The sequence below is a fragment of the Cucumis melo genome, chromosome 4 (genome assembly GCF_025177605.1).
Source record: "Cucumis melo cultivar AY chromosome 4, USDA_Cmelo_AY_1.0, whole genome shotgun sequence".
Classification (NCBI taxonomy): Eukaryota; Viridiplantae; Streptophyta; class Magnoliopsida; order Cucurbitales; family Cucurbitaceae; genus Cucumis; species Cucumis melo.
This window is the reverse complement of record NC_066860.1, coordinates 25278790-25305175: the sequence shown is the minus strand read 5'-3', so window position 1 is coordinate 25305175 and position 26386 is coordinate 25278790. Positions and strand designations below refer to the sequence as shown.

The 26386-nt window shown below is 32.0% G+C and overlaps 4 protein-coding genes and 1 long non-coding RNA gene across 7 annotated transcripts; 2 read left to right on the top strand and 3 right to left on the bottom strand.

The window, feature by feature from the left end:
* Window positions 1–773: 773 nt before the first annotated feature.
* On the top strand, window positions 774–1697 carry LOC103500380 (uncharacterized). Its single transcript, XM_008463666.2, has one exon. The coding sequence runs from the start codon at window positions 774–776 to the stop codon at window positions 1695–1697; it is 924 nt and encodes a 307-aa protein (XP_008461888.2).
* A 493-nt stretch (window positions 1698–2190) lies between these two features.
* Window positions 2191–4971, top strand: LOC103500293 (myb family transcription factor PHL5-like). 2 transcript variants are annotated; one of them, XM_051083036.1, is made up of 7 exons: window positions 2191–2540; window positions 2982–3078; window positions 3161–3237; window positions 3332–3371; window positions 3472–3529; window positions 3608–3677; window positions 4818–4971. In XM_051083036.1, exons 1-7 carry the CDS (start codon window positions 2253–2255, stop codon window positions 4914–4916), a joined length of 729 nt encoding a protein of 242 aa, XP_050938993.1. In that variant the 5' UTR covers window positions 2191–2252; the 3' UTR covers window positions 4917–4971. The 2 variants fall into 2 exon arrangements, with proteins under 2 accessions (XP_050938993.1, XP_050938994.1); XM_051083037.1 differs by having other exon boundaries at window positions 2194–2540; window positions 3475–3529.
* A 202-nt stretch (window positions 4972–5173) lies between these two features.
* LOC103500292 (uncharacterized) lies at window positions 5174–9705 on the bottom strand. The gene is made up of 8 exons (XM_008463546.3): window positions 9487–9705; window positions 8406–8891; window positions 7792–7957; window positions 7646–7696; window positions 7104–7286; window positions 6875–6968; window positions 5897–6609; window positions 5174–5786 (listed from the first exon to the last, which is right to left on the bottom strand). Exons 2-8 carry the CDS (start codon window positions 8867–8869, stop codon window positions 5460–5462), a joined length of 1998 nt encoding a protein of 665 aa, XP_008461768.2. The 5' UTR covers window positions 8870–8891; window positions 9487–9705; the 3' UTR covers window positions 5174–5459.
* Window positions 9706–14003: 4298 nt separating this feature from the next.
* On the bottom strand, window positions 14004–15410 carry LOC127148875 (uncharacterized). Its single transcript, XR_007820069.1, has 3 exons — window positions 15350–15410; window positions 15032–15128; window positions 14004–14272 (listed from the first exon to the last, which is right to left on the bottom strand). It is a non-coding gene; the product is annotated as an uncharacterized LOC127148875 (long non-coding RNA).
* Window positions 15411–15431: 21 nt separating this feature from the next.
* Window positions 15432–18324, bottom strand: LOC103500295 (cell division cycle 20.2, cofactor of APC complex-like). Of its 2 annotated transcripts, XM_051083264.1 has the most exons (6): window positions 17841–18324; window positions 17434–17706; window positions 17045–17314; window positions 16374–16955; window positions 16040–16187; window positions 15432–15479 (listed from the first exon to the last, which is right to left on the bottom strand). In XM_051083264.1, exons 1-5 carry the CDS (start codon window positions 17931–17933, stop codon window positions 16044–16046), a joined length of 1362 nt encoding a protein of 453 aa, XP_050939221.1. In that variant the 5' UTR covers window positions 17934–18324; the 3' UTR covers window positions 15432–15479; window positions 16040–16043. The 2 variants fall into 2 exon arrangements, with proteins under 2 accessions (XP_050939221.1, XP_008461771.2); XM_008463549.3 differs by lacking the exon at window positions 15432–15479 and having other exon boundaries at window positions 15775–16187; window positions 17841–18323.
* Window positions 18325–26386: the final 8062 nt, after the last annotated feature.

Genomic DNA, 26386 nt, shown 5'->3' with positions numbered 1-26386 from the left:
ATTGAAAGAAGTTTATTAAAATAATTCAATTTGCCCATGTGTTTTGATTAAGAAATCACAGTCAGTTTGAAGTTACGGATATATCCGTGTTAAACAGGCAAAACCCAAATCCATTTGAGTGGACCAAAAGGGTAATATCCTCCGTTTCAAATGTTTTCATCATTATTTAAACTTTTTGCTTGAATAATCCACTTTAAATTTTAAAATAGTAATTTGTTTTAGGAAAAGTTTAAAATACTAATTAAAAATTGAGAAAGAGAAAATGAAAATGTGTGTCAGATCGACCATATTCCATAATGGGATATTTGTTTTCTTTTATTAAGACAAGACAAAAAAAATTGAATTAATGTGTAGGATGTTTGATAGTTGAATTATGCTCTTCTTTTATATGTATGTAGTATTCATTTTTGTGAATAGTTAGAAATTAATATGACTAATAACTCAAAAAACTTTCAATAGCAAATAAATTAAAATTGTTGAAGATCTAGGAAATGAAATCAATCGTCGATCAATTCAGTGTCTGGAAGCTAGGTTTGAAAGGCATGCTCGACGACATCAAAGAAAACTTCCTAAATCTAACACCGACAACCACCACCACCACCATCACCATCATGTTGTTGTTTTTCATCTTCCATTTGTGTGCCCAAATAGCTGAAGATGTTAAAGCTCTACCAACTGAGGTATAAATCAGCTGATTTGTGCATTTGTTGAATCAAACGAATGCAATCGCTTGATTTTCAATTCCAATTTTCCAAATATTTCATCACATTACTATGAAAGCTTCCATCATCTTCCGTGAAGATCAAAACCTTACTTTCACAGCCAAAATCCCTCTTTGTTTCTTCGGTTTACCCTTCCGCTCCGCCATTTATCTTCCAGATTCCGACAATCTCTCCTTCACCTTCGCCACTTTCTTCCGATCCGGCCCTTCCTTCAACCTCTCTTACCGTCCCAATCATGCTCTCAACCCCTTCTCTCTCGCCCTCAAGGCCGGAATCGGACTCTTCGGTTCACCCATTGACTCTCCCATGACTTTCGCCGCCGAATTCAACCTTCCAGGTAATCAACCCCCTCGCTTCTTCCTTCACTTCAGACCTCAACTCGGCGATTTCACTCTCCGTAGATCTGTCCAATCGGGCATTGCGATTTTCAATTTTCCCTACCGAAACTTGATTTCGCAAGTCGATGATGATGCTTCTGCTTTGAGTAGAGGTAAATCCATCGATGGCCCCGAAACTCCTGACCTAGGGCTTGGAAATCCGGTCTTATCCAGTCAGAGAACCGATTGCTCTGAGGTATTCAATCGTGTCGATGATGTGTTCTCGACTATGGAGATTAATGCGAGATCGACGTTCAAGGTTGGAGACTCAACGGCGGTGAAATTCCGATGGAGCATGTGGTTTCCGACGAGCATGAAGAAGGATGAGTTCACGGCTAAGGCTCCACTCTCCAAAATGCCATATCTAGCATTAGGAAAGATCAAAATCGAACGCGCAGCTGCAAGTGAGGGCGAACGAGAAAGCAATGGGGCCGGTGGAGCAGGAGAGTTTTCAGGTATGAAGAAGCATTTGGAGGATTTATGGAAAGAAAGCCGATGGTTGAAGAAGAATGTAGAGCAACTTCAGTCGGAGATCGGTGAACAGAAGGCTGGACCGACGACTCCGCCGGTTGAAACAAGGAAGAAGAAAGGAGGTTGAAAAAAGTGTAAACAGAGTCCATCTTTTTTGTGGGCTAAAAGAGGAAGACACGTGATATGGCCGAGGCCCGTGATTGTTGGCCCATTGGGCTTTCCAAGGGTGATAATGAGGCCCGTGACCTGTGAGGGACTGTGTTCAGCAATAATCGAAGTGGGAAAGGGTGGAGTTGCAAATTCCTATTTGTGGAAAATAAAAATAAAAATTATCATGTTTGCTTTTGTTTTGTTTAATTCTATTTAACATTCAAATCTTGAACTCTATTTGTAACTCTTTTTGAGGGGACTTATATAAAACTTTGTGCTGATTTTCTTTTTAAAGAAAAATAAAGTGTTAACCTTGCACTACCTGTACTTACTAGTTGTTCCTATAATCAAAAGACAAAAACTTTATACTCTGAGGAAAAGAAACAATAAGAAAGAAGAATAAAATGCTTCATGACAACATTATGTCCTTACCATTACAAGAAAGTGGATCAAACAGCCACAATTATTCCTACATATAACATTACAATTTGTTGCTTCTATTCATTCCTTCCTTCCTTCCTATGATTATGCTATGAAGTTGATGATGAATGAGTACAATGAGTTTTGTCCACTCTCCTATTTGGATTCCCCATTTCATGATTTTTATGTCTTTGAAGGATGTCGAACTTTTTCAGAGGTTGATTCTTCATTTGCACCCTCCAACATTAATGATCATCAGCATCACTTTCATATCTCGTCTTCTTCTTTTCATTCACCAAATCCTCAAGCAGCTCAACATCAATCAAGCTGTTCCCAAGAGTTTGATGGTGAGCATTGTTCTTGGTCATGTGAGGAGTTGAGGCCAAATCACAACAAAAAGGTCGGTCTATAAAAGTACTTAGCTTCTTCTTGATTTTCATTCCAAAAAGGTGTGTTGATAAAGCTGATTTTTTTTTTTTTCTTTTAGTTTAACTTACTTTGTTTTTGTACTTTTAGCTACGTACAAAATGTTCGTTTTGATTTACTTACGTAAAAAGATGACCATTTTGATTTCTATATTGAAATGAATATAAAAATGAATGGACTAAAATAGTCACTTTTCAAAAGTACACATGAACGCACGCACTGTACTTTCAAAAAGTCGATTTTGGTTTATGTATGTTAAAAAGGAACCATTTTGGTTCCACTTTGAAACAATTAAAGAAAAATAAGATGAAAACAGGAATAAATCAGCAAAAGTACAAAGATAGAAGTAAGGGTAAGAGTACTAAAGCCAACTAAAGTAGTATTTACAGTTATTTTTGTTCTTGTTCACGTGCAGTTAAAATCGAGTATGGTTTCTAAGACACGAATTAAATGGACAGAACAACTTCACCAAAAGTTCATCAATTGCGTCGATCAGCTCGGAGGCGCACAAAGTAAGTAACGTAATTGTAAACGATCAAAAGATGTTTTGGCCATCTGAGAATTAGTAACCCAGTGTTTGTTGCAAAAGTGCAGAAGCCACACCAAAGCAACTCCTTCACTTAATGAAAACTAAAGGATTGACTCTCATCCATATAAAAAGCCACTTACAGGTTTGCTATGCACTAAAAGTTAACAACATTTCACTCTCAGTTTGTCATTCTTTTGACTTGGATTTTGATCGAATCTTTTTTTTTTCCTTTTCAGAAATATCGAATTTCCCAGCAGATTCAAGAACTTTCAAAAGGTGTATGTTCTTGTTCTAATCCTAAACTCTATCAAACTAGAAATGTAAACTTAACTAAAACTCTCAACAAAACCAAACAAATAATGATGTGTTTGTGAAGCAGGAAAATCTGAGAGACAAATTAACAAGAAAGAACCGATGCATGGTAGCCAGAACATGTAAGTTCGTGTACTTGGTTTGCATTTACATTAATCACAATAAGAAAATGTTACAAACTTTGATTATTTTCCAAGCAGAGGGAAGCAGCTGATGGAAGCAGTGACACAACTTCTTCATGCTCAAAGTAGTTTGAATGAACAATTGGAGGTTTGATAATGCCATCTTAGAACTTATTGGATTATCATAGAACTTATTGATTGCAATGCTCTTTTGTAAGTTAAGTGTCTTGTCTTCCTAAATTCTTTAAGAAAAAAAAGAAAATTGAGGGCATCGTCTTTTATCTCTGTAAGGAGGCTTTTGAGGTGAGAAGTGGAGTTATGAACCCAAGAAGTGTTGTGAAGTTTTAGAGAGTTATGATTCACTTGAGACCTACGGGAGAAAGAGTTGTCGAGATATAAACTCGATATTACTTGATCATGAGACTTATAAAACTCTACCAAAACAATAAGTGAGTTCATGAACTCTTTGACCGACTTCTTAGATCAAACACCTTCTAAAGTTAATTGAGCGAATTTTAACTTCAAAGCGTATTTAATCCTTAGATTCAGAAAGCTTGTATTTGTCATTTAGGAATGTCTTGGTTCGTTAGGGGTTTATATTAGATTGTGCGAAGAAATTAGTTAAGATTTTTAGAAACCAATTTAGCTTGTGTCTGGTTTATAGGTTTAAATTCATAAAAGGTTGTTAAATAACTTAAGAGCTTCACATGTTAAAGTTTACAAAATATAAATTTCATGTTATTCGTAGTTAGAGTGATTACAAAAATATAAATTTCATGTTATTCGTAGTTAGAGTGATCAAGATCGATTATATGTATCCTAACCATGTAAGTATTTTTAGGAGACAAATCCTAATCCTTCCATATGTAGCTATCAAGGAAACTATTTAGATAATAAATCCTATATATATGGCTATTATAGTCTGAGAACTAATTTCACTCTATAGGTTTTATGCAATTGAAACTAAAAAATTCGTGAACTAAGAAATTAGTCTTCTAGAGCTTACATGCGTGTGTGTGTAAACATAAAGGTTTATATTTGGGTTTATTACATTTGACTTTTTTTAGTTAGAAATCCCTAATTATTACTATTTAAAAGAATAATGAAAAAAATAAACTGCAGCTTCAGAAAAGGTGCCAGAGGACTTTTTAAAATATTGCGTAGGATAACTTAACTCGTACATCCAAAGACATTTGAAAGTGTTAATTTCATCTGATTCGTCCTTGAACATAAAAATAATATTGAGGTTTAAGATATACTGCCGTTGATTGTTGCTTTTTGGGTACAGGTTCAGAAGAAATTGATCTCAGCCATTGAAGAACAAATGAAGCAACTGAGAGGAGTTTTAAAACTAAGAAGGAAAACTATTGTATTTAGAAAAGACTAAGAGAAAATAAAATGGACTTCGCTTTGATCAGAAAAGTGTGTTCTGTTCCTGGCAATATCTCTTCAGCCTGATTTTGCATCACACCAAATCTTAAGCAGAATCTGTTTATATATGTCCTTCCATTTTGCATCTTAAACAAAAATAACTCACATTTAAGTACACAAAAGAAAGGGGTATAACAGAGATTCAAACAGAAATTCATGAGATATGATATGATCACACAGAGATGGTATACAAAAACGATTTCAAGTCTGATATTTGGTAAAAATGGCAACTTATTATATCATATTAGACCAGAAACAAGTAACAGATGCAAAGGTACCACCATGCAACTTGATCTAATAAACCACATCCAACCACAAATACACACACACACACACACACATATATATATATATATATATTGGATTTAAATGAAAATATCCCTACCAGAATTACTCATCTTTCAAGCCGACCACAAATTTGTATCCTTCTTAGAAAGTATCGCCACGAAACAAGGAACTCCATTCAAAGATCACGTTCAGCTCCCTACCATGACTGGAACTAGAAACCAGCCCATCCAGCAGGTTGTGAAGATACCTCATTGCTTTTGGGTTCACCACCACCAGTACGTTGTGAACTATTCCTTTCACCCGTTAATCCAGATTTGTTGGAGCTTCCAGCAGACACAGCTGAGAAACTCTCGGCTCCAAATCCCCAGCTTTCGAAACCAGTGTTTTCTGGAGAAGCCTGCTTTTTCTGGAGGCTTCTAGTTCTCATAGATTTGACACCCTTCTCAGGCGTAACAGACTGCTGGTTGGGGGATTCTTCTGCGAAAGCCTGCCATGCCTTCGCATCAGGGCTGGGAGTAGTCACATCAGCCTTTTGTAGCTGAAAGGTTTTAACCAAAATCATTTTACATTACATAATAGTGGTGGTTTTCCTTGTAAATATAATGCAGAAAACGAGTCCACAGGACCAAAAAGAAAGTGAGGGAATACCCGAGGCATGGCTGAAGGTTGAGCTTCTCGTGAATTATGATTTTTCATTTCAAGTTTGTTTGGCGATGGACTCCTAGCAGCAAGTGCTTGCTTGAGCTCCTGTATCTCTTGCCTCTGAGAACGGCAGATAGCTGACAGCTTTTCGAATTTGGATGTGATTTCAGATTTCTCAACATTTGCTTGCTTCAGTTGCTCCTTCAACTTCTCCACCTCAGCCTCTAATGCTACTTCCTTTCCTGGTTTGTTGTTAGTGACGTCAGAACTGACTTTGACGGTATCGAACTCAGCAACAAAATTGTTAAAAGCTTTGTCCTGGAAATTCGCACTCTCAGTTTTTTCCATTTCATTCTGGAAAAACGATAATTCAAAGTCTCTGAATGAACCACCATCTGTCACTGTCTTGTTTCCCCTTTGGTTTACATCCCCAGGATTAGCATTCTTGTGTGTAGAATGGTTATTTGGACTATTCCGATCATGTTTTGACGTACTACGTGAAGTTGATTCTTCATCAAACCTAATTCTGTTTGTATCCTCATTGACTGTGTCACTGGCATGTTGAGTAGACCAGAAGGCACCCAGTGGTCCTCCACCTCCCCCTCCCCCTGCTGGCTTAGACATATGTGACGTTGCTTGTGACGAACTTTTGACCGATGGAGGTGGGGGTGGACTTCTACGAGGCATAGGAGACAACTTGTTCACAGGGTTTGAAGTGCCTGGTAAGATATCATTCATATCAACAAAATTCAATGGAAAATCATAATTTAAACCCTTTGCACGCGTCCAACTAGAAATGTAAAGTAAACAACTTCTTTTTCCTCAACAAACTAAAAAGAAGAAACATAAAACATGTAAATGCGCCCAAAAAGTAAGATTTTATTTGATGCAATCATGTATCCTATCTGAGATATCCATTAAAAGTTTTTTTGGGGAAAGGGATCTAATCATACTAGTGCACACCAAAGCCACCCTCAACCTCACCTTCATGTTTGTCTGTAGAGGGCATGTCAGGTGGCTGATCCGGTAATGACTTCTGTGATCCAGCAGGTAGCAGGTTATTAGCACGAAACCAGACCTGTCACAGCACAAGTAAACCCCAAAGTTAGGAAAAAGTTATGAGAATCTTGACACCTACTATTGTCATGGACATGAGCAATCTAAACTAACCTAAATTCATGGAGATGAATGGCCAATCAAGCAAAGCGCTTGCCTGCGTGATGTCTGGTCTGTCATTTGGGGAAGCTTGGAGCATGTCTCTGATTAGGTCTGTAACCGATGAGCTATATTTAGGCAACTCCGGAATCCGATAGTTCCCATTTAAAATTTGAAGTTTTGACTCTCCATCAAAAGCACTTTTGAAGTAACATATGCGGAAAAGGAGACAACCAAGAGCCTGTAATGTAATAAAATTAAAATCTCAATTGCGAAAGGAACGTCAAACATTTAAATGTGACTAGAATGTTTGGGATAGATTAATTATTCAAAATGTGGATAAATTCTAATCTTGAGCAATTTGTTAGAACTTTTCAGAGTAGATGTCTTTTGCAAAAATAGTATGCACTGTCTATCTCCTCACTTCAAGATCAATAGCTAACATGGTGAACCACCTTGAATCATGGAAAATCCAAGTTGACCTAATGCGTGAAGGAGAGTGCTAAGAATTAACATAAGTGCAGACAAACTCTATATCACAATTTAAAAATATCAGAACTGCAAATTGATGTTTTGAATAAAGAGGAAGACTTCACATACCCATATGTCAACTTTCTCATTTATAAGTTCTCTCCGGAATAGATCCCACATCTGTTCCATAATAGTAAATAGATAAAAATGACTGACATAATGACAACCAGATATCGCAACTGCAAATTGTTTCTAGGATACGGATTCTTTAATACCTCAGGAGCTCTATAGGCAGGAGTAGTGTACTTCCTGATGTTATCTTCTTCAATTCCCATTTCCTCAGGCTTCTCAAAACGCTTGTGATTTGTAGAAGTGCTTCCAAAATCACATAACTTCCAGAGGCCATCTGAGCCTAACAAAAGATTTTCAGCTTTCAAATCTCTGAAATTTGCACAAGGGAAATTCATTAATTAATAACGCTATAAAAGAACAACAATAAAAAAAATAATCAAATAATAATTTTTTAAAAAAACCAAGATTTTAGTTGCATAATTAGACTCATTAACAACAAAAAAAAAAAAAGAACGCAGATCATGACATCATTAGACAAAATCCATACACCAGTGACAACTGTTTTCAAACATGATTGAATTAGATCAACCAAAACCATATACCACAAAAAATAGTGTAGACGTGAATTTAAAGCTATTGAATAGAGATCCTTTTTTTTTCCCTGAATTACAGTGCTTCAAATTAACATCCAACCTACTAGCTGAGTAAATCATTAACTCTAGTCATGGAAAAAGGCAATCAAGACTTTGAAAACTAATATAGCTTACTACAAGATCATCATATTACTGGGATATAGATAACTAGCTACTATTTTTACCTGTGAGCAATTGGTGGGGAATGACAATGCATTGCAAATACAGCATTACAAATGTCTCTGAAAATTAAGAGAACTTGATTTTCATCAAAGTATCCAGCTCCTCTACTCTCCAGGACATTGACCAAAGACTTCTCACAAAATTCCATCGCAAGTAGAGCTTCCTTGGTGCGTCCCATATCTATGATAGTATGAGCATAAAGCGTAACAACATTTGGGTGGCCTCGGAGTGATTTCATAACAGAAACCTCCTTCATCACCAATTCAAGAGATTCCTCATCATTGCATATAATGTGCTTCAAGGCATACTGCTTTGAAATGTGTACAGCATCCTTGGCTAAGTATACACAAGAGAATCCTCCTTCAGCAATAACATTTCTTACATGAATCTTGAGGTTGCCAACATCGATTGAGCGACCCTCAAGACCAGATGGTTCTTTGTGCATGAAAGGCTTGAACCTCCACATGGTTTATAAATATACAAATAAACTGCAAAGGAAACATACAAATGAAAGCATTAAAAATATTACAATACAAAAAGCCCCTCTTTTTCTAGCAGATTTAAAAGGAGAAATTGGAGCTAAATAACGTAGAAACCCTTCTGAAAGAATAACAAAAAACCATTCACAATCGATTCCTCCATCACGCTGTAAACTAAACCCTAAAATCTCAATTCCAATCATTTCCAAGAAAAATAGCATTCACATTCACTCATATAAAGCAGATCCAATAGTAGTTAACGAATACCAATGCCATTACTTTATGGATCTTAAGTTACAAAACAAAAATATGCATAATAACTGAAAATCCAATCCAATCCAAACAGGCTAAAGATCACACTAGGCAACTCCAATCCAACAACGCAACAAAACCCTGGGATCTGGGAGTGCAAGACGGTACCCAATAACCATAGGGCCGGCAAATAAAAACTAAAACCTAGTTCCAACCTCAAACATCACTAGAACGGGAAAACAACAACAACCCAATTCGATTACATGAGAGAGAAAAAATTACAAGGAAAGATAACAATCTGTAATTACCGAAACTTGGAAACAACAGGTGGGGATGGGGAAGCTTAGCTTACCTTGAAAGTTGAAGATGGGAGTTGGGGAAGAACAAGGAAGAGATCAGAAACCAATGGAATTTAAGAAGGTGGAGGAGATGGGTGGCGATTGAGATCTGGGAGTTTGCTTGTGGATCCAGGAAAATGAAGAGATGAAATCTGAAGGTATATCTCACCACCCGACGCAGACAGAGGAAAATGAAAAAGAGTGGGTGAAAAAAAAGATGGAAAGCCCTCTCTCAAGATTGTTTAAATGTTTATATACTAATTTATTAGTATTATTTTAGTTTCAATGATTTAAAGGCCATATTTGTTGTTTATTTCCCCTAACCCATCAATGCTAATCATAGCTTCCTTTGATGGATATGGTTGCTTACCCTCACAATTGAATTTGATTTGTGAAGCTAAAACATACGTGCAACTTTCTATAACCTTTTTTTTTTTTTTATTTTTTTTTTATGAATATGTCACAATTAGCTATTGATATCAATACACCCTTAACAATGACGAATACTAATATGTTTAAGTAAATGTTATCCAAAGTAATCCAATTATGTTTGCAATTGAGGCTCGTATGAATTGATATACTAATGGAATCAAAACATTACAATTACACCAATTGTTATTACGAATTGGAAAACATGCTTAAGTTCCAGGTTAAGAAAATAGTTTATATGTTTCTTTTTCTCAAGTACAATAGGGTTAAAAAGCATTTAAACTACAAATCTCTTGGTCGTCGATACATATTGTAAGTCATGTACATTGATCTTGTTTTGATTTGATGATTGTTTGAATGAAATGATACATTTAAAATAAAATATACTTTTAAGAGATAGAGTTTTTGAAAGTGAGATGTTTTACTTTAAATATCGAAATATGGTTATAAATAATCACAAAGTTGATTTGATGAAAGAAAATATTTGTTAGCAATTAAGTAGGTTTTTTTAGTGGATGATGGAGACTAGAATCTCCAACCTCAAACCAGAGTGCTTTCCTTCAAATTCAACATGCCACTAAATGATAAAACTATTTTATTAAAATGACTCTCACACGGTCTTAAGTGCTTTTTTTTTATGCTAAACAATCAATTTGTTACTCTCTTGTATGAAAAATAGTGATACTAAAGAAACATTATGCTCGATTTGATTTGGCATGAAGTGGAAATTTTACTAATTTAATTTATACTTGAGCAACACTTAATTCTCATCACACACAAAGAAAAAAACGAAATACATAAAGAAGTTACTTCGTAACAAACTATGATTAAACAATTTGATAGAGTTCACGCATGAATTAGTCTAAAATATACTTAATTTTTTATTTAAGGGGTAGTTGCATAAATGGCAAAAAAAAAAACTAAAATAATAGCATATATAACACAAGAATAAAATTAGAGATGTCCACAGGACCGGGGATGTCACTCCCCGTCTCCTGTCCCCACCTCCTATCCCATTGCCCATCCCCACTAATTTCTCTGCGGAGAACAGGGCGGGAATTCCCTGCGGGAAAATATTCTCCATTTTTTAAAGTTTAATCTAATTTTCCAATCCACGTCTACTAAAATGTATATACATTTCCAATGTTGTTTTTGATAGAAAACCCACTAGAGGCATGCTGCAGCGGAAGATATAGATCATGTTTTACTCTATATGTATTTAAACGATTTAGAAGCTAACATGTACATGCTATGCGATGGTCCTAAGCGAGAAGCCAAAAAGGTAAACGAAGAATTTACCTTTTATAGTTTTTGGGCTTTTTCTTTGAATTCTTTTCCTTCTCTGCCTGAAAATCACGAACAAGGACAACCACCAAGCTGACCTACTATGCTCAAGACCAAGAACGGAGTTGTGGACTCGGTTTTGTGAAGTGAAATATAGAGAGAGATGGGGAGTGTATCATTTAGGTGTTCTTTTCTAGAGATATCATCATCCTCTTCTCATTCAGTAATGAGAAGTTTTATATGAAATTTACATGCAATTTGCATATAAATTATTTCATATATAATCAACACCTAATCAAATCATTAACTCTAACATTTAGTAATTAAGTAATTAGTCAAAGGGACATTTTGGTCATTTGACCAATTAAGTTAAAGTCAAACTTTGATTTTTCTTAGTCAAAGTTCACAACATAAAAATGAAATTAGGCAAAAATAAATAAATAAATGGAATAGAGAAAAGAAGGAAAGAAAAAAAATATCAAAATAAGTTTTTTTTACTCTTTTACATATTATCAAATAAGTAAATAAATAAATATTTTATATTTATATTTAATTATATATATTTATATTTAATTATATTTTTGTTCGGGGTTGGGCTAGGGTCGGGGAATGTATTCCTCGACCCTGACCCAATGTTGCCAACAGGAAAAAGAATTTTTCCACTCCTTCCCCCATTCCCCGCCCTGTCCCCATGGGTTAAATGAACATCTATAGATAAAATAATTGCATATATAGCATAAAAAGTGGTAAAAAACTAAAATATAATTGCATATATAGCATAAAAATGGTAAAAAACTAAAATATTCATGTTCAACCACCATTTTGGGCGTTTCTTTCCAAATTTCTCAAATTAAAGATTGTCAATGATATATAATCCGTGATAACAACTATCACCGATAACATATCACGAATAACATCTATCAGTGATAATTGCTATCAATGATGTTGATAGCTTCATCACTGATCGCTATCAATTTGAGAAATGATTATTTCACTCATTTCTTCTTTATTTTTTTCATGTTGAAAGCTATCACTAATAGCTACAATTAGTGAATATCACTGATAGCTACTAACAGTGATAACTTGTCACCATACGAGTACTTTTTTTTTTTTCTAGTTTTCTCAAGTTGAAAACTATCATTGATGGAAATTGATAGTTGTTGTGTGTTGTTATCACTAATAGATGTTATCAATGATAGCTTTTGATTTGAGAAATATGTTATCAGTCCATATAATTGATAATGACTATCAACGATAGCTTTTATCAATTATAACCACCGAAAGGTAGAATAACTTTCAATTTGAGAAATATAGTATTAATTATTATAGTTAGATGCTACTGTTGATAATTGTTATTAGTGATAACTTTCAACTTAAGTAATGTGATATCAGTTCCTATCACTGATCTTTTATCAGTGATGTCGCTAACAATTGATATTATTGCTGATAGCTACTATAAGTGATTTTTCTATATTGCTATCAACATAAAATGATATCACTAACATTATCTATCAATGATTGCATTAGAGGATATCGTTGATAGCAACTTTAAGTGATATCATTAGAAGGATATTTTTCATAAGTGATATCTTCTTGGTAAAACATATCAATTTTGAACTGATGAGGTTTAATTAGGTTATCAATTGATATTTTTTATGGCTACTTTCAATGATATTCTTTTATTGCTATCACTAGTAATACCAATCAATGATAACAATAGAATGATATTACTAATAGCATCTATAAATAATATTCCTAATAGACTACTATATATCAATGATATCAAGATACTGCTACAATAAAGTAATATTGTAATTGTTTGTTTTTGGCATAAATGGACAAGAAAAGATATCAATATAAATGGACAAGAAAAGAGACCAGTATAAATAAAAAGGATGTAGTTGCAACTTTTAAAAGTTCAAAATTCAAATTATCGGTGATAAATTCAAACATATTAACGTATTAATCATGTTGTCATTGAGAAATTATCATTGATAGATCAGTGATAGAAATCATCACTGATAGCATGAGAGAAAGAAAATCGAAGGATAAAATTGACATTTTTAAAAAGTTACCATATAACCCGTAAAAAATTGATAGTTTTGCAAATATTGTTTCCTTTTATTATATATTATATTTATTTTCTAATTGGGGGACATTTGGTGCAATTTTCCCTCATTCTTTATTACTTTTTTAAACATTATATGACTTTTACTTTAGGTTGCTTTTACTTTCTTCATCCTTTTCACTTTCTTCTTTCCACTTTATCTCTCTCCCATGCCAGTTTTTTTCTTTTTAGAAAAATTTATAATTTTAAAGAAAATCGTTATAAATTGCATAACTAATAGAAATACATATGAATATATAAAAGTTTGTTGTAATTTTATTGATAGATATGTATCAGTATTTATCTCGATGAGCTATCAATGTCGATCAACATCTATGAGAGATAAAATTTTGCCATACTTATAAATATGTTGTGTTGCTAACTCAACTTAGTTTTTCTTTTTTTTTTTTTTTTACTTTCAAATTAATCAAATTTTAAAACACTAGCTTCTTCCAGAAATTGGAACCCTAGCCTTTTTTTTGTTTCTATTTATCTCTTCCTCGATCAACAACCAAGAATGGAAAGGGTAACAAAGTCTCTATCCAAATCTTCTACATTTTATATCTGATATATTCAAATTTATAATTTACTTTTCAAATACTGTTTTCCTTTCCTATTCAATCAAAACCCGATTTAATTAGAACTTGAAAAACAAAATATGTAGGGATGTGAGAGTAATGGAGGTTGTCTAGTAGGGTTTTAACCGACTACTGAAAACATCCTTTAAACACTAACATGTTATTAAAAGAGGTTAGCATTTTTACATATAAGAAATAAACAAAATTCAAAAATGAACTTTGTCTAGTTTTCAAAATTTAAGAATTTTGACATCATGCTTACATCATCATCAAAGCAACTCTACAAAATTACCCCTTAGCACTTCTTTCTTCGCCATTTCTTTCCCTTCTTTACAAGGACTGTGTACCACTATCATGATCCGTCACTCGATTGTTGCTTTAAATCTTAGCTGCTTCATTTCTCTACAAGGTTGTTGATCAGAAAGTTGAAATAATAAGAAAAATATTAGAATCTCAATCTTGTGAATAAATTATAGTTAAAAATCAGTTCTCAAATTACGAAAAATTTGGATCATGCTGTATAGAAAGCTTAGCTCTTTCACATATATGGACACTAAGAAGAAAAAACACTAAATTGGTTTTTAATTGCTTATAGAATTACTAGCATTGTGTTTAACTTCTTCTAAAGATAATAATTATCAAAGAGAGTTGATGAATAGGTGTTGTTTAAGTCATGTTGTTTGGGGTTTAGGGACTTCTCACTTTTTAATCAGGCTATGTTGGCTACACAAAGCTGGCGCTTGTGTAGAAATGAAGATAGCCTTTTGGGGATAAGCGAGTTATTAGGGTTTAGGGTTTGTGACTTCTAATTTCATAGGAGACAGACCAAGATAAAAGATCCCTGTTATTTATTGTATACATTTCCTATCAGCTACCAACGCAAAATTCACAGCCAGAAACTTAAGAAGCAATGTGGTTTCATGGTCTTGTGTTGTTGAAGAACTGGGCTATAGACAGAAAACAGTAAACGTTACGTGTGATAACCACCAAGGTGCGTTCATCTCACACTTCCAGCGAGAACAAAGCATTTACGGAGATAAAATGAACATAGCAAAATCAACTTATCATACAGCAGATTTTTTCACTAAGGCAGTGGTGCGTTCTAAATTTGAACACTGCTTAGATTCTACCCAAACTAGTCGGTTTTTTAGGAGAAATTACCTTGAATGAAGACGATCAAGCCAAGGAGAATTTGATTTAAAGGTGGAGATTGTTGAATTTGCTGGAGTTGTTACAACTTCTTATTGTAGGATTTAAACTGTTATATAGAGAAAACCAAATATGTTCAAATCTTTAACTAACTCATTTGAATGTTCTTCTGTGAATAAAGTATATGGAGTGTGAATGTATGAAACAATTCTGAAAAAGAAAGTCAGTGTTTGTAATATGAGAGAATATTAATCTTGGCTACCTTGTAGAGGTTGATGTAAAGGGTATATCCATTGATTGAATATGAGAAAATATTATAATCTTGGCTACCTTGTAGAGTTGAGTCCGTGGCAATGCTCAACGATAATCCAGGGTGTAACATTTTCTCCCTTTTCTTCTTCTCTGTGATGGCCTTCCTCTTCCGTTCGCATTTTCGAGATGTGCAAGAAGGATTCTGGAACTGTTCAAAAGAAAAGGAAAATGCGTATTAATTCTCGCGAAACGTGGTTTGGCTAGGTGCACTATGGAACTCCTTCCACACTTCGGTAAAATTTACTCATATTTTGTTATCAATCTGTAAAAATTCAAAACGTGTATAAATCCTTTATTTATTGAATTTTATCCTTTTAATCCTTTCATGGGATCTCTAACTCCCAATGGCTTTGACAGTTATATAAAGTGACATTTGCTAGTTTCAGGTGTGCCAAAGTTTGCCAATTTTCAGAAAGTTCGCCCAAAGCTTACACAACATGAAATGAATATCCAGTAAATGTAATATACATCAAAGAATTAGCTACACAGATTAATATACATCCTCATCACAAATGATTCAGAGAAGTTTTTACATACATGGACCTTTTTAATTTCAAATGATCCCAACTCTAATGAACTCTCAACAAACAACAAAACGTTGTAGCGATAATTCTTTATCAATACAACAACATCTCCTTCGCCAGTTGTATAACTATAACAATGTTACACTGAAAACAAAACAAAACAAAAATAGAGATATACACACACAAGTTTATCGAATGCGATTGAGGTGAGCAAAGGGCTCTGTAACAGATGATTTTGGAGCAGGTTTAGCCACTTCTGGAGTCCCAAACACATTCCAGAATCTCAATGTTTCATCTGCTGCTGCTGAAGCCACAGTGCATCCATCTGGACTCTGCAGAAACGTCACAGCAACACAAAGCAATCAGGAAAAGTTCTTCAAACTTAAGTGCTAACCTTAGAAATAATATGAAACTCGACAAGAAACTGTCAATATTATCAAGAGAATCTACATAAAATCTCATGCTCACATTAAGGTTTAGTATTTTAATGTTAGCATACGATAAGATCTTACAAGTACCTGAGCCATAAAGAGGACCCTTGATGTATGGCCATTGAGCTCTCCCATCTTCACCATTGAAGGGTATTTCCAAAGAGTGAGCTGGTTCTGGGAGAAACCATGAGAGCTAAGCAACTCTCTCTCATTTTTATTCCACAGTAGAGCACAAACTTGAGAACCAGTGTCAACAGAATTCAAACATGCCCCAGTGTGGGTGTTCCAAAACTTAATGTTGCGATCCCCAGCACCTCCTCCAGTTGCAAGCAAGTTGCCCTGGAATGGACACCATGCAAGGGCCTTGACTGCAGAAGTGTGCTCCTCAAGTCTGTGAAGCCACTGAGTTGCTGAGTTCGAAGATGCCATTGATCTGTCCCAGATATGGAGGACATTGTCATTCCCTCCACTCGCTAACTGTTGCCCTGATAATGACCACTTTAGACCACAGACCTCTTGATCATGGCCTCTGTAAGTTTCCACTATATGATCTCTAATTCTCACATCATTGTTCAGAATCTTCCCATCCATTCCTCCAGTGGTGAGAATATGATTGTTCCATGCCAGAGAGCCAACTCGCATCCTATGCCCACCTCTCAGAGTTCTTAGCTGCATTGAATCATCGCCCGTTAGCAAATCCTGTCCTATTGAATGAATATACAAAATTTAGTTTAAAAATGCAAGACTAATATACAGACCTGTCTATTTGCGGTCGAATCCCACAACTGTACTTCTGAGTTGTTTAACCCAATAGCAATATGTCTACCATCAGGTGCCCAACTTACACTTGTTACGGGACCAACTTCGTCGTCAACCGTAACGAGCTCTGAAGTAGAGCCATCAGTTGCATTCCACAAATACACGGTGTTGCCAAGAGCTATAGCAAGCACGTTGCCACTGCCCCAGTCCAACAAGTTTAAGTAGTAATCATCAACAAGGTCAGGAGCATCCAATGTCCTTTCAGAGGTCTGCCATAAATAAAATCCAAATATCAGAAGATTACCCAATTGATAGTTTCTTGACAAAAAGTCATTCATCTTCTCATCGAGGAAAATTATCAAACACCTACACCTAAACTGCAACCCACCTGGGGGATATGGCGGCGGGCCTTTACAGGTTTATCATGAGAAACAGAGGAGAAGAATTCCTTTGGGATCAACTCAACCGGCGCAGGAGGCTTGTTCTTGAACGCAAGAATCCGAGTTCGATTCATGTTGAATGTCTCAGCTAAACGCTTCTGATAAGCCTCCCTAGAAGGCGAACTAAAAGAAGGGTTTTCCTTACCTTTCCTTCCTTCAGTCACCATGTAGTGCGCATAATCAAAATCCATTGCTGATCGATTCGGAATAAATCTATCCAACTGTGATTACAAAGAAAAGAATCCAAAAAGGGGCAGAAGTCAAAACCCTGATCCATCGATTCCTAACATAAAAACTAATTCACTTTCAGATAATTATTGGATTCCGGTTTCTACAATTACAACCAAACGCTTACATTTTCTCGAGATTGCTTTCTCTGGAGATGCTGTTCTTGCAGGGGACAGCGTGAGTGATTGGCATTAGAAGCACTCAAAGATCCTGCATCCATAGCGTTAATTTTCCAAAAACAAAAAAAAAAGGCGGTATTGACCAACAGAACAAATAAAAAAGAGAGACAAAACTGATTGATAATGCAGCACAAAAATGAAAACCCTTGAGAGTCGATTCAAAAACGAATTTCTTAGAAATATACCAGATAAATTGGAAAGATTCACAAATATAGTATACCAGATAGCAAGACTCAAAAACTAAATATCATAAAAAGAATAGTAACAACAATAATAAGAAAAACACTTGAGAGTCGATTGATGAATATAGAGAGGAGCGTTTGTCCGTTCGAGAGAGATCAGAGAGAGAGAGAGAGACGAATCGTGATTGTGTTGATTCGTAATCGTGAGATTATATAATTGCGATTGGGAGTAAAATAAAGCGAAAAGAAAAAGGAAAAAGAACATATAATTCGCTTACTATGGAAACTAGTAACGGCTATATTTGATTTAGCCGTTCAAATACACTCTGACTAATATACCCTTCCCTTCAATTTAGATTTTTAATTTATTTTAGATTTAACCTTTTTTTTATTTAAGAAATATGAAAACTGAGGTAAAAAAAAAAAAAATGGATAAAAAAACCAAGCATAACCCTAAAATAAAAAACAAGACAATAACCAAAGATTTTTCAATATTGTTTTCTGTCTTGAAATAGAGTCTAGTTAAAGTTTGGTGAGCAAGTTTTACGGTGACTTTTTAAGTACTAACATTCTTCAATATTTACATTTGCTTTTTTTTTTTTTTTTTAAGTAGATTTTTTGGTGATTTTATTTTAAATATCTACGGTAACATTGATATCAAAGAGGTTATCTTTGTCCATAAAAAAATAAAATAAAATAAATTATACTACAATTAGACAAAAAAAAAAAAAAAAAAAAAAAAAAAAACTTTGGGGCACCCGCGGGTGTGCATTCTACCCACATAGCTTAACATTAGGTATTCTACAACAAAAAAAAAAAAAAAAAAAAAAAAAAAAAAAAAAAAACATGTAGAAATTGTCTTACTCATTCAGGACAGAGTAATTGCTGAAATTGTCTTAGGAAGCCAATCATTAGAAAGGTTTCTATCATGATAATAATAGTCTATCTAGTTTATAAAAAGAATTACATTTTTAAATATTTCTTTAAAAGTTTTATCGTTTAAAACAATTTTTCCGAAGCCATTACTGTCCTATCGACTTTATTTTAATGGAAAAAAGGATTATAAATCATTGGAAAACGTGATTCCAAGTTATTTCTTGGAAAATATGACAATCTAACGAACACTTTTATGTTGGGATAGTAGTAAATGTAGTAATTGTATTCAAAATAGTTAAGTATATAGCAATATTTTTAAAAAATTGCAAATATAGCAAAATCTGTCAAAATCTATCAATGATAATAGTCTATTACTGATAGACCATATAGCAAATGTTGGTCTATCACTGATAAATCATAAGAGTTTATTAATGATAGAAGTCTACCACCAATAGACTTTGCAATATTTACAATTTTTTTAAAATACTAATACATACTTAATAATTATTCTAAAAATGGCTACCTATGTTTCATTTTAAAGTCGACAAATCTCATAAATCTTCTGGCCCATTAGTTCTCACTACTTCCTTAGGCCCACGGCCCATGATTAGTATTCTCTCTTTTTTTTTAATTTTTTTGAAAACAATTACTACATTATTTGTCTTTTGAAAATAATAATTACAACACAGTTTTTGAACTCACATATAAATTTGATTACACACTATATGTAACTTTGGACGGAAAGAATTTAAGTTCAATAAGTAAAGAGAGAAGGGAAGTCTAATCTAGGCCAAGACATAATGAATAGGCTAAGGAAAGGGAGTTGGCCATTTGGGCTAACCCCCCCCCCCCCCCCCCCCCCCCCAAGGAACCCAACTAACAACATATGGATGCCTAGTTAGGTCTTTTGGTCAACCCATCCCTTCACTCGTCCTTGGCCATTACGGTTGAGAAATCCAATTAGTATACGAGATTTATCCGACATGCTCCAGTATAACAAAATCGCAAATTAACTTGCATATCATTATAACTTCCAAATACATAACTTGAATCTTACTCTTAAGTTAACTTCCCAACTTCCACACTCGTTTACTCTCTGAACTAAATATTGGTGTATGTAGCACACACTTCGTATTGGTATGCAGGTTTTCTTTTTATAGACCACAATTTTCTTCCTACAAAAAAATTGATGTTGATGTCAATTTGCTTGTTTCTACGACGCAGATTTTAACATCAACACATATATAATTTGAGTTAGAAGTAATTTGAATTAGTTGCTAGAAAGATATTTAAAAAAATGCAAGGGGTCAATAATTTGAAACATCAACTAATTATTTTCCATATAAAAGCATTATTATGATTCAATTATTATCCATCTCTTTTTTTCATCACTATTTAAAAACATTATTGAGTAATAGAAATTTTGAAAGAAAAAATAAAAACAAACTTTTAATTTAGATTGAGATGGTTAGACATCTACCATACAATATCTCCATCCTGGTGATTAAATTTTCAAAACTTATTTTCCATTTTAGTTTCTAAAATTTGTATGCATTAAGCTTTTTCAAAATGTCTATTTTAATAAATAACTTTTTATGAATCAACATTTTTATATATTACCATCAATACACTTGTAATGATTTAATAAATGGATGGTATGACGTTTAATCCATAGATGTGAAAGTTTATTAGAGTCAATAATCCAATTTATTATGTAATTAAATAAGGATTATTTTGAATAAAATTTGGATAGAATCTTAAAATGCAAAAAGTTGAAAAACAAATGTGGAAGGAAAACTAAAATGAAAAGATAAAGAAAAGGAGAAAAGAAACAAAAACTTTGGTGGATACTAAGTAGAGGTAAGACAAATGAGAAACCAACAAAAACAAATAGAAACCTCAATGCCCTCCTTTCCTTTTTACAATAATTTTGAAGTGAATTAACTTTATGTGAATGACAAATCAAAGTTAATAAAAGAAAGAAAGAAAGAAAGAAAGAAAGAAAGAAAGAAAGAAAGAAAGAAAGAAAGAAAGAAAGAAAGAAAGAAAAGGTGAGAAAATGAGGCTGACTTGAGCAAAATAAATGCACATGGCAAAGGGGGACAATCCTCACATGATACAAACATGGTTTCTTCTCATTTGCTTCCCAAATTCATAGCATTTTCTGTTTGTTTCCTCACAAATATTTCAACCTCTCTCCTTTTTTCTTTATCCTCTCAAATCATACAATAATTTCAATGATTTTATCGTAATTATACCACTTATGAATCTACAAAACTTTTATTAGATTTTGTTTGTTCCTTTTAATTGAATTAGTATATATCTTAGTAAGGATATAATTTTTAATTTTGTATTACATACGTAAAAAATAATAATAATTTTTTTTTAAAAAAAAAAATGATAAGTGAATTGTCAGTAGAATTATTATTGGTCATGTGTTTTTGTTCAACGGTCTCGGTCTCTTTCGCTACAATATTATCCATTTTTCACTTTTGGGGAATGAGAACAGTTGAATAGCATATATATCTTTGGTTTGGATAATTGACCTCTCTTGCCCTTACCCTTGAAGTTATACAATTTTAATTGGGAAAAAAAATTGTGGGTTTGATGGTAATTTTAGTCCCAAAATCTGTGCCCTTCATGTAACCAAAAAAGTGACCAACAAAAAAGACCCACATAAGCATGTTCTTTTTCTTTGCTTTCTTTTGCTATCATAGAAAATAGTCCAATACAGTTGTGGCTTATGATTTGCTATTAATTGAGCTACCTACAAACTATGCATCAAATAACTAACCATTAATTATTTTAGCCACAAAAAATAATAATAATTAATAATAATAATAATTAATAATAATAATAATAAAAAAAAAAAAAGAATTTTATTGTTTGCCTACCTTATAGGATTCAAGTGGGGTTTCAATTAAAACACCCAAATTATAACTATTTTGTATCATTCCTATGGTGAAATGGATATGAGTTTGGTATTATCCGCCTCGAAATTGAAGGTACAATACTTTACTTCATATATCATAAAAAATAGTTATTAATTCATTAACAATACTTTACTTCATATATCATAAAAAATAGTTAATAACTTTGATAAAATTATTGATTCAATAAAATTAATTTTCCCATAGATTTTCTCTAAATTTTCATATGTTAATAATTTTGGGCACAAAAATAACATAGTTTTATAACATGCATGATATAACCTATCATCCCTAATAAAAAATTGACCTTTCAAAGCCATCATATGAATCAAGTGTCTTTATTAATTATTTTTGGACAACACGCAATTATCAATTAGTGGCTTTTTATAGTTGTGATCTATCCATTTATATTTTATTTGGTAATCGATAACAAAGTATACATTATCGTGTAAGTTATTAGTTTAAGTAAATAATGATATTTGTTGAAGAAAACTTAACTTAATGATAATTGACATGACTTCCATTTCAAAAGTGAGAGGTTTTAATCCCTCTTAATCTCTCATTGTTGTGCAAAAAAATATAATTAATATAATATTTGGTATTCACTTCTTTTAAATTTTGACAGTGTCTGCCACAAAATTCTTCAAAAAAAAAAAAACAGTGAATTTATCGTCATGCCAAGAAAAGCATAGAAAAAATTAAATTTAAGAGAAAAAACATATTGAAAGGATATGCTTTGGTGATTATTGATTATGTTTCTTGAGATTAACCCTTTCACCTTTAAAATGAAACGTCATATCAATTTTATTGTTAAATTAAGCTTAGCTATAAATTAGAATGTCAAACAACACTCTTGTGATGTGGGCAAAATTTTATTACTTCAAAATGGCTTTGCATGTGATGTGGGCAAAATTTTAGGGTACATTTAATAGATCACATTTCAAATATATGTTGAGTTTCTTTTGCTACACACCAATATAATTAAGGGTAAGGGTAAGGTTTAATTGGATAATGTGCATTATTATGAGGATTTGTAGTTTTTAATTAATCATTGAATCTTACAAACACAGCCATCATCTTAACAAACATCATTCATGAACAAGGGACCTATTTTTATATTATTGTTTCATATTTTCTTTTTTAATTCTTTTGTCTATGTATGTCATTGTACTTCTATCCTTTGCTCCCTCCCTCTCTCTTCTCTTATTTTCTTTTAGAGATAAGAATGAGAGAATGGTTTTAGAGTGGGAGAGAGAATGGTTTTAGAGTGGGAGAGAGAATGGTTCTAGAAAAAAAAAAAAAGTATATATATATTTATGGTTAATTTGATTTATTTTTGGTAAAATAACCGATAAACTTGTAAATTTTACATAGACTAAGTAGTACATAAATGTATGTTCGTTGAGCTTTCAAATTTTAAAGTTGTTTTATACTATATACGAAATGAATCATAGATAATTTAAAATATATATTAATTCGTATAATTTGAACGAAATCTCAAAGTTATGAAAAAGATAAAATACATTGTTTAGAATTTATTTATAATCTAAGGAAAAGATTGGGTTATATTTTAAATTTAGGATTTTGAATATCACATCCTTTAATTTATATCAACACATGGAATGGATCTCCCCTGCATGTGCTATATTAAATATATCGATTTCTTTCTCAATGTTTATTAGTGTTTACCCACAACTTTTTCTTTTTTTCTTTTTTGAAAAATAGTACTGTTTATATGACTTTCAATTTCTTTTAAGATGGTTAAATAAATATAATTCAACCACTCATCATTCAAAATTTTCCACCCACATGAAAATTGTCTCTGATGCATTCATACCCATTTTTTCTTTTAAATTATTGCTCTATGAAAGGTGGGGTTTTTTCATCTCTTATCCACAGGGTATTGTTCCCAAAAACCTTTTTTTTTTTTTTTTTTTTTTTTTAATTTCTTCCCTTCTTAATGATAGAAAAATTGTTCCTTTGAAATGTTCATTTAAGGAAAAAAAAAAAAAGCAGTGAGAAAGAGAGATTAAAAAATATTTTTCTTAGAAAAATGTGGCTAAGAATTCTTATTCAATTCTAATTAAAATAAAATGAAAATCATAGAAAATGAAGAAAAATATAATTATTTTTTAAAAGTGAGGTATGACTATCCAAATTAAAATATGAAACTTCTAATTTTTAACGCATCTTTTAAATGTAACTTTTAAAATTTAAAAGTTTGAAATAAAATAGTTAATTTTAAAAGTTTGAAATAAAAATAGTTTCCAAAATAGCATTGATGTATAATTTCATTGAATAATCAATTAAGTTTTATATTTTTAATTAATGTAAAAAAAAAAAAAAAAGTTGATATTGTAAATGAAAGAAAAAATCTTTTTAATATCCTCAATGGGATATATTTTCATTGTTCCACAAAAATTTGTGACAGCAACAACAATTACTTAAAATTAATCAATGTTACATCACCATAACCACAAAGAAATTTCACAAAATCACAATGAGTGTTGTTAATTTGAATTTGTTGTGTTTTTCTTTTTGTAATGAAGCATGAGTGGTTCAACTGATTTTTTTCTTTTTCTCACTTTGATATGAACCATCCAACTACCATGCTGATTCCCCAAGAAACCAATAGGGTTATTATCATAACACCAATTTCCTATATCTTAATATTTTTGTCTTCATTATAATTTAAAGGCATTGAAAATTTGAGAACAAATAATAATAACAAAAAGAAAAAAAAAATCCCATTATGCCAAATGGTGGTTAATACTTAATTACATATAATATTCTGGTTTTAACTTTGTTTGTTTGTTCTTGAACGTTTGTTAACACTTTTTATTCTGATACTCCGATGTTTAATAAACTCTTAATTTTAATCATCCACCTTTTATTAAAGTTTGTATATGTATTGTTGTTACAGAGTAATTTATAATTTGTTATAAATATTTAAAAGTACAATAACTAAATTATTACTTATTAAAGTTAAAAATTATGGGACGGAAAATCAAATCGTTAACTTTTTATGACGGTAATTGGTGTTTTATCTATTTAACTATATTAGTTTTTTGCACGTACGTAGTAAGTGGATGTACGTATTTTTTAAAATATAAAATTAATAATATAAGTTATAATAGTATTCGATTAATAATTATATTTTCATATTTTTATAAAAAAAGTTATCTAATTCAGAGTTACATCTCATCATTTTTTACTATTATTTAGAATTAATATTTTATTAATAATTATAATTAATAATAGAGATGTTTCAAAATTAATTTATATTAAATAGTGAATGCAAACTTTTTTTTAGCCTCTTTATTTTTATTTTAAGTTTAGTTATGAATTAAAATATGATAATATTTCATTTACTTTTTAAAAAAATTAATATTGTATCTCTAAATTATAGAATTAATATTATTGAAGATTATTGAAAGAAGTAAAAGTTATATATATATATATATATATATATATATAAGAGTTAAATAATATAATAATAATACTAATTTTTAAATTTAAAAAACACATTCTCCAAAAGAAAGAAAAATTTTAGAATGTTGATTTAGAAAACATAAGTTCTTGTGTCATTTTACTTTCTCATTTTAATTAGAAAAATAAAATAACAAATAATATGGATGAAAATTTTTCATTTACTCATTTATATAACTAAAAGATAACAAAAAAACAAAAAGATAATATTTACAAAGAAATGAAAAAAAAAATATTTATATAGATCTCCAACATCGAAAAAATAAAAATTGTCTTCTTACATTTTTCTCTCTTCCTAATTGAAGCTGCGATTTTCTAGATTCACTATTTATCTTATCTTCTCATATTTCTTCTCGTTCCCTCTCCATTTTTGTTGCTATAAGGAAGCAAAGGGTACCATATATTTATATTGAATAAATTGATGAAAAAGTAGGTTAGATGATTCTAAAATGCTTATTTGAATTTATTATCATGCTTATACAAATTCTTCCACTACCATGAGGTTAATTAGGGTCATAAATATTTTTGAATTAAATATTGAAATGGTTAAAGAAATAGAGAGAAATAGTTAAAGATTCACCCACTATCCATACTTGAAGTTGAATGACAAAATTGTCATCAAGCAAACATTAAGAATACTTATAACCAAAAGGGTAAAATGGACTAAAAAAAATTCTTCCTATAGGAACCTATAAATAGATATTTATAGGATAGGTGAATAATTTGATAATGTAAGGAAGTTAAAAATGTAATATGACATATAAATAATATGAAATAATGCTTTCAATCATGGTAGGTAGGATTAAGAAGTTAGATGAAGATTGAAAAATCAAGAAACTATGGGTAAGAATTAAAGTCCCAAACTTGAAATAGGTAACAAGAGTTAATTAATTGGTTGTTCGTGGAAAATGAAAAGATGAAGAAAGGAAACAAACATTATTCATAAGAAAAGAAAAATCAAAAGAATGAATTGATATCAAAGAAAGAGGCAAAAGGAGAAGGCCAGCTATTGGGTTG

Bases quoted from the DNA above. Each gene is read 5' to 3' on its own strand.
- LOC103500380 (XM_008463666.2), top strand. From the start codon at position 774: ATGAAAGCTTCCATCATCTTCCGTGAAGATCAAAACCTTACTTTCACA.
- LOC103500293 (XM_051083036.1), top strand. From the start codon at position 2,253: ATGAAGTTGATGATGAATGAGTACAATGAGTTTTGTCCACTCTCCTAT. The intron at 2,541-2,981 runs GTCGGTCTATAA...GTTCACGTGCAG, and splicing joins GGCCAAATCACAACAAAAAG to TTAAAATCGAGTATGGTTTC. The intron at 3,372-3,471 runs GTGTATGTTCTT...GTGTTTGTGAAG, and splicing joins GATTCAAGAACTTTCAAAAG to CAGGAAAATCTGAGAGACAA.
- LOC103500292 (XM_008463546.3), bottom strand. From the start codon at position 8,869: ATGTGGAGGTTCAAGCCTTTCATGCACAAAGAACCATCTGGTCTTGAG. The intron at 7,287-7,645 runs GTATGTGAAGTC...ATTACATTACAG, and splicing joins ATGAGAAAGTTGACATATGG to GCTCTTGGTTGTCTCCTTTT. The intron at 6,610-6,874 runs GTGAGGTTGAGG...ATATCTTACCAG, and splicing joins CTCTACAGACAAACATGAAG to GCACTTCAAACCCTGTGAAC.
- LOC103500295 (XM_051083264.1), bottom strand. From the start codon at position 17,933: ATGGATGCAGGATCTTTGAGTGCTTCTAATGCCAATCACTCACGCTGT. The intron at 17,707-17,840 runs GTAAGCGTTTGG...TTGTAATCACAG, and splicing joins GAAAGCAATCTCGAGAAAAT to TTGGATAGATTTATTCCGAA. The intron at 17,315-17,433 runs GTGGGTTGCAGT...TATTTATGGCAG, and splicing joins CCCGCCGCCATATCCCCCAG to ACCTCTGAAAGGACATTGGA.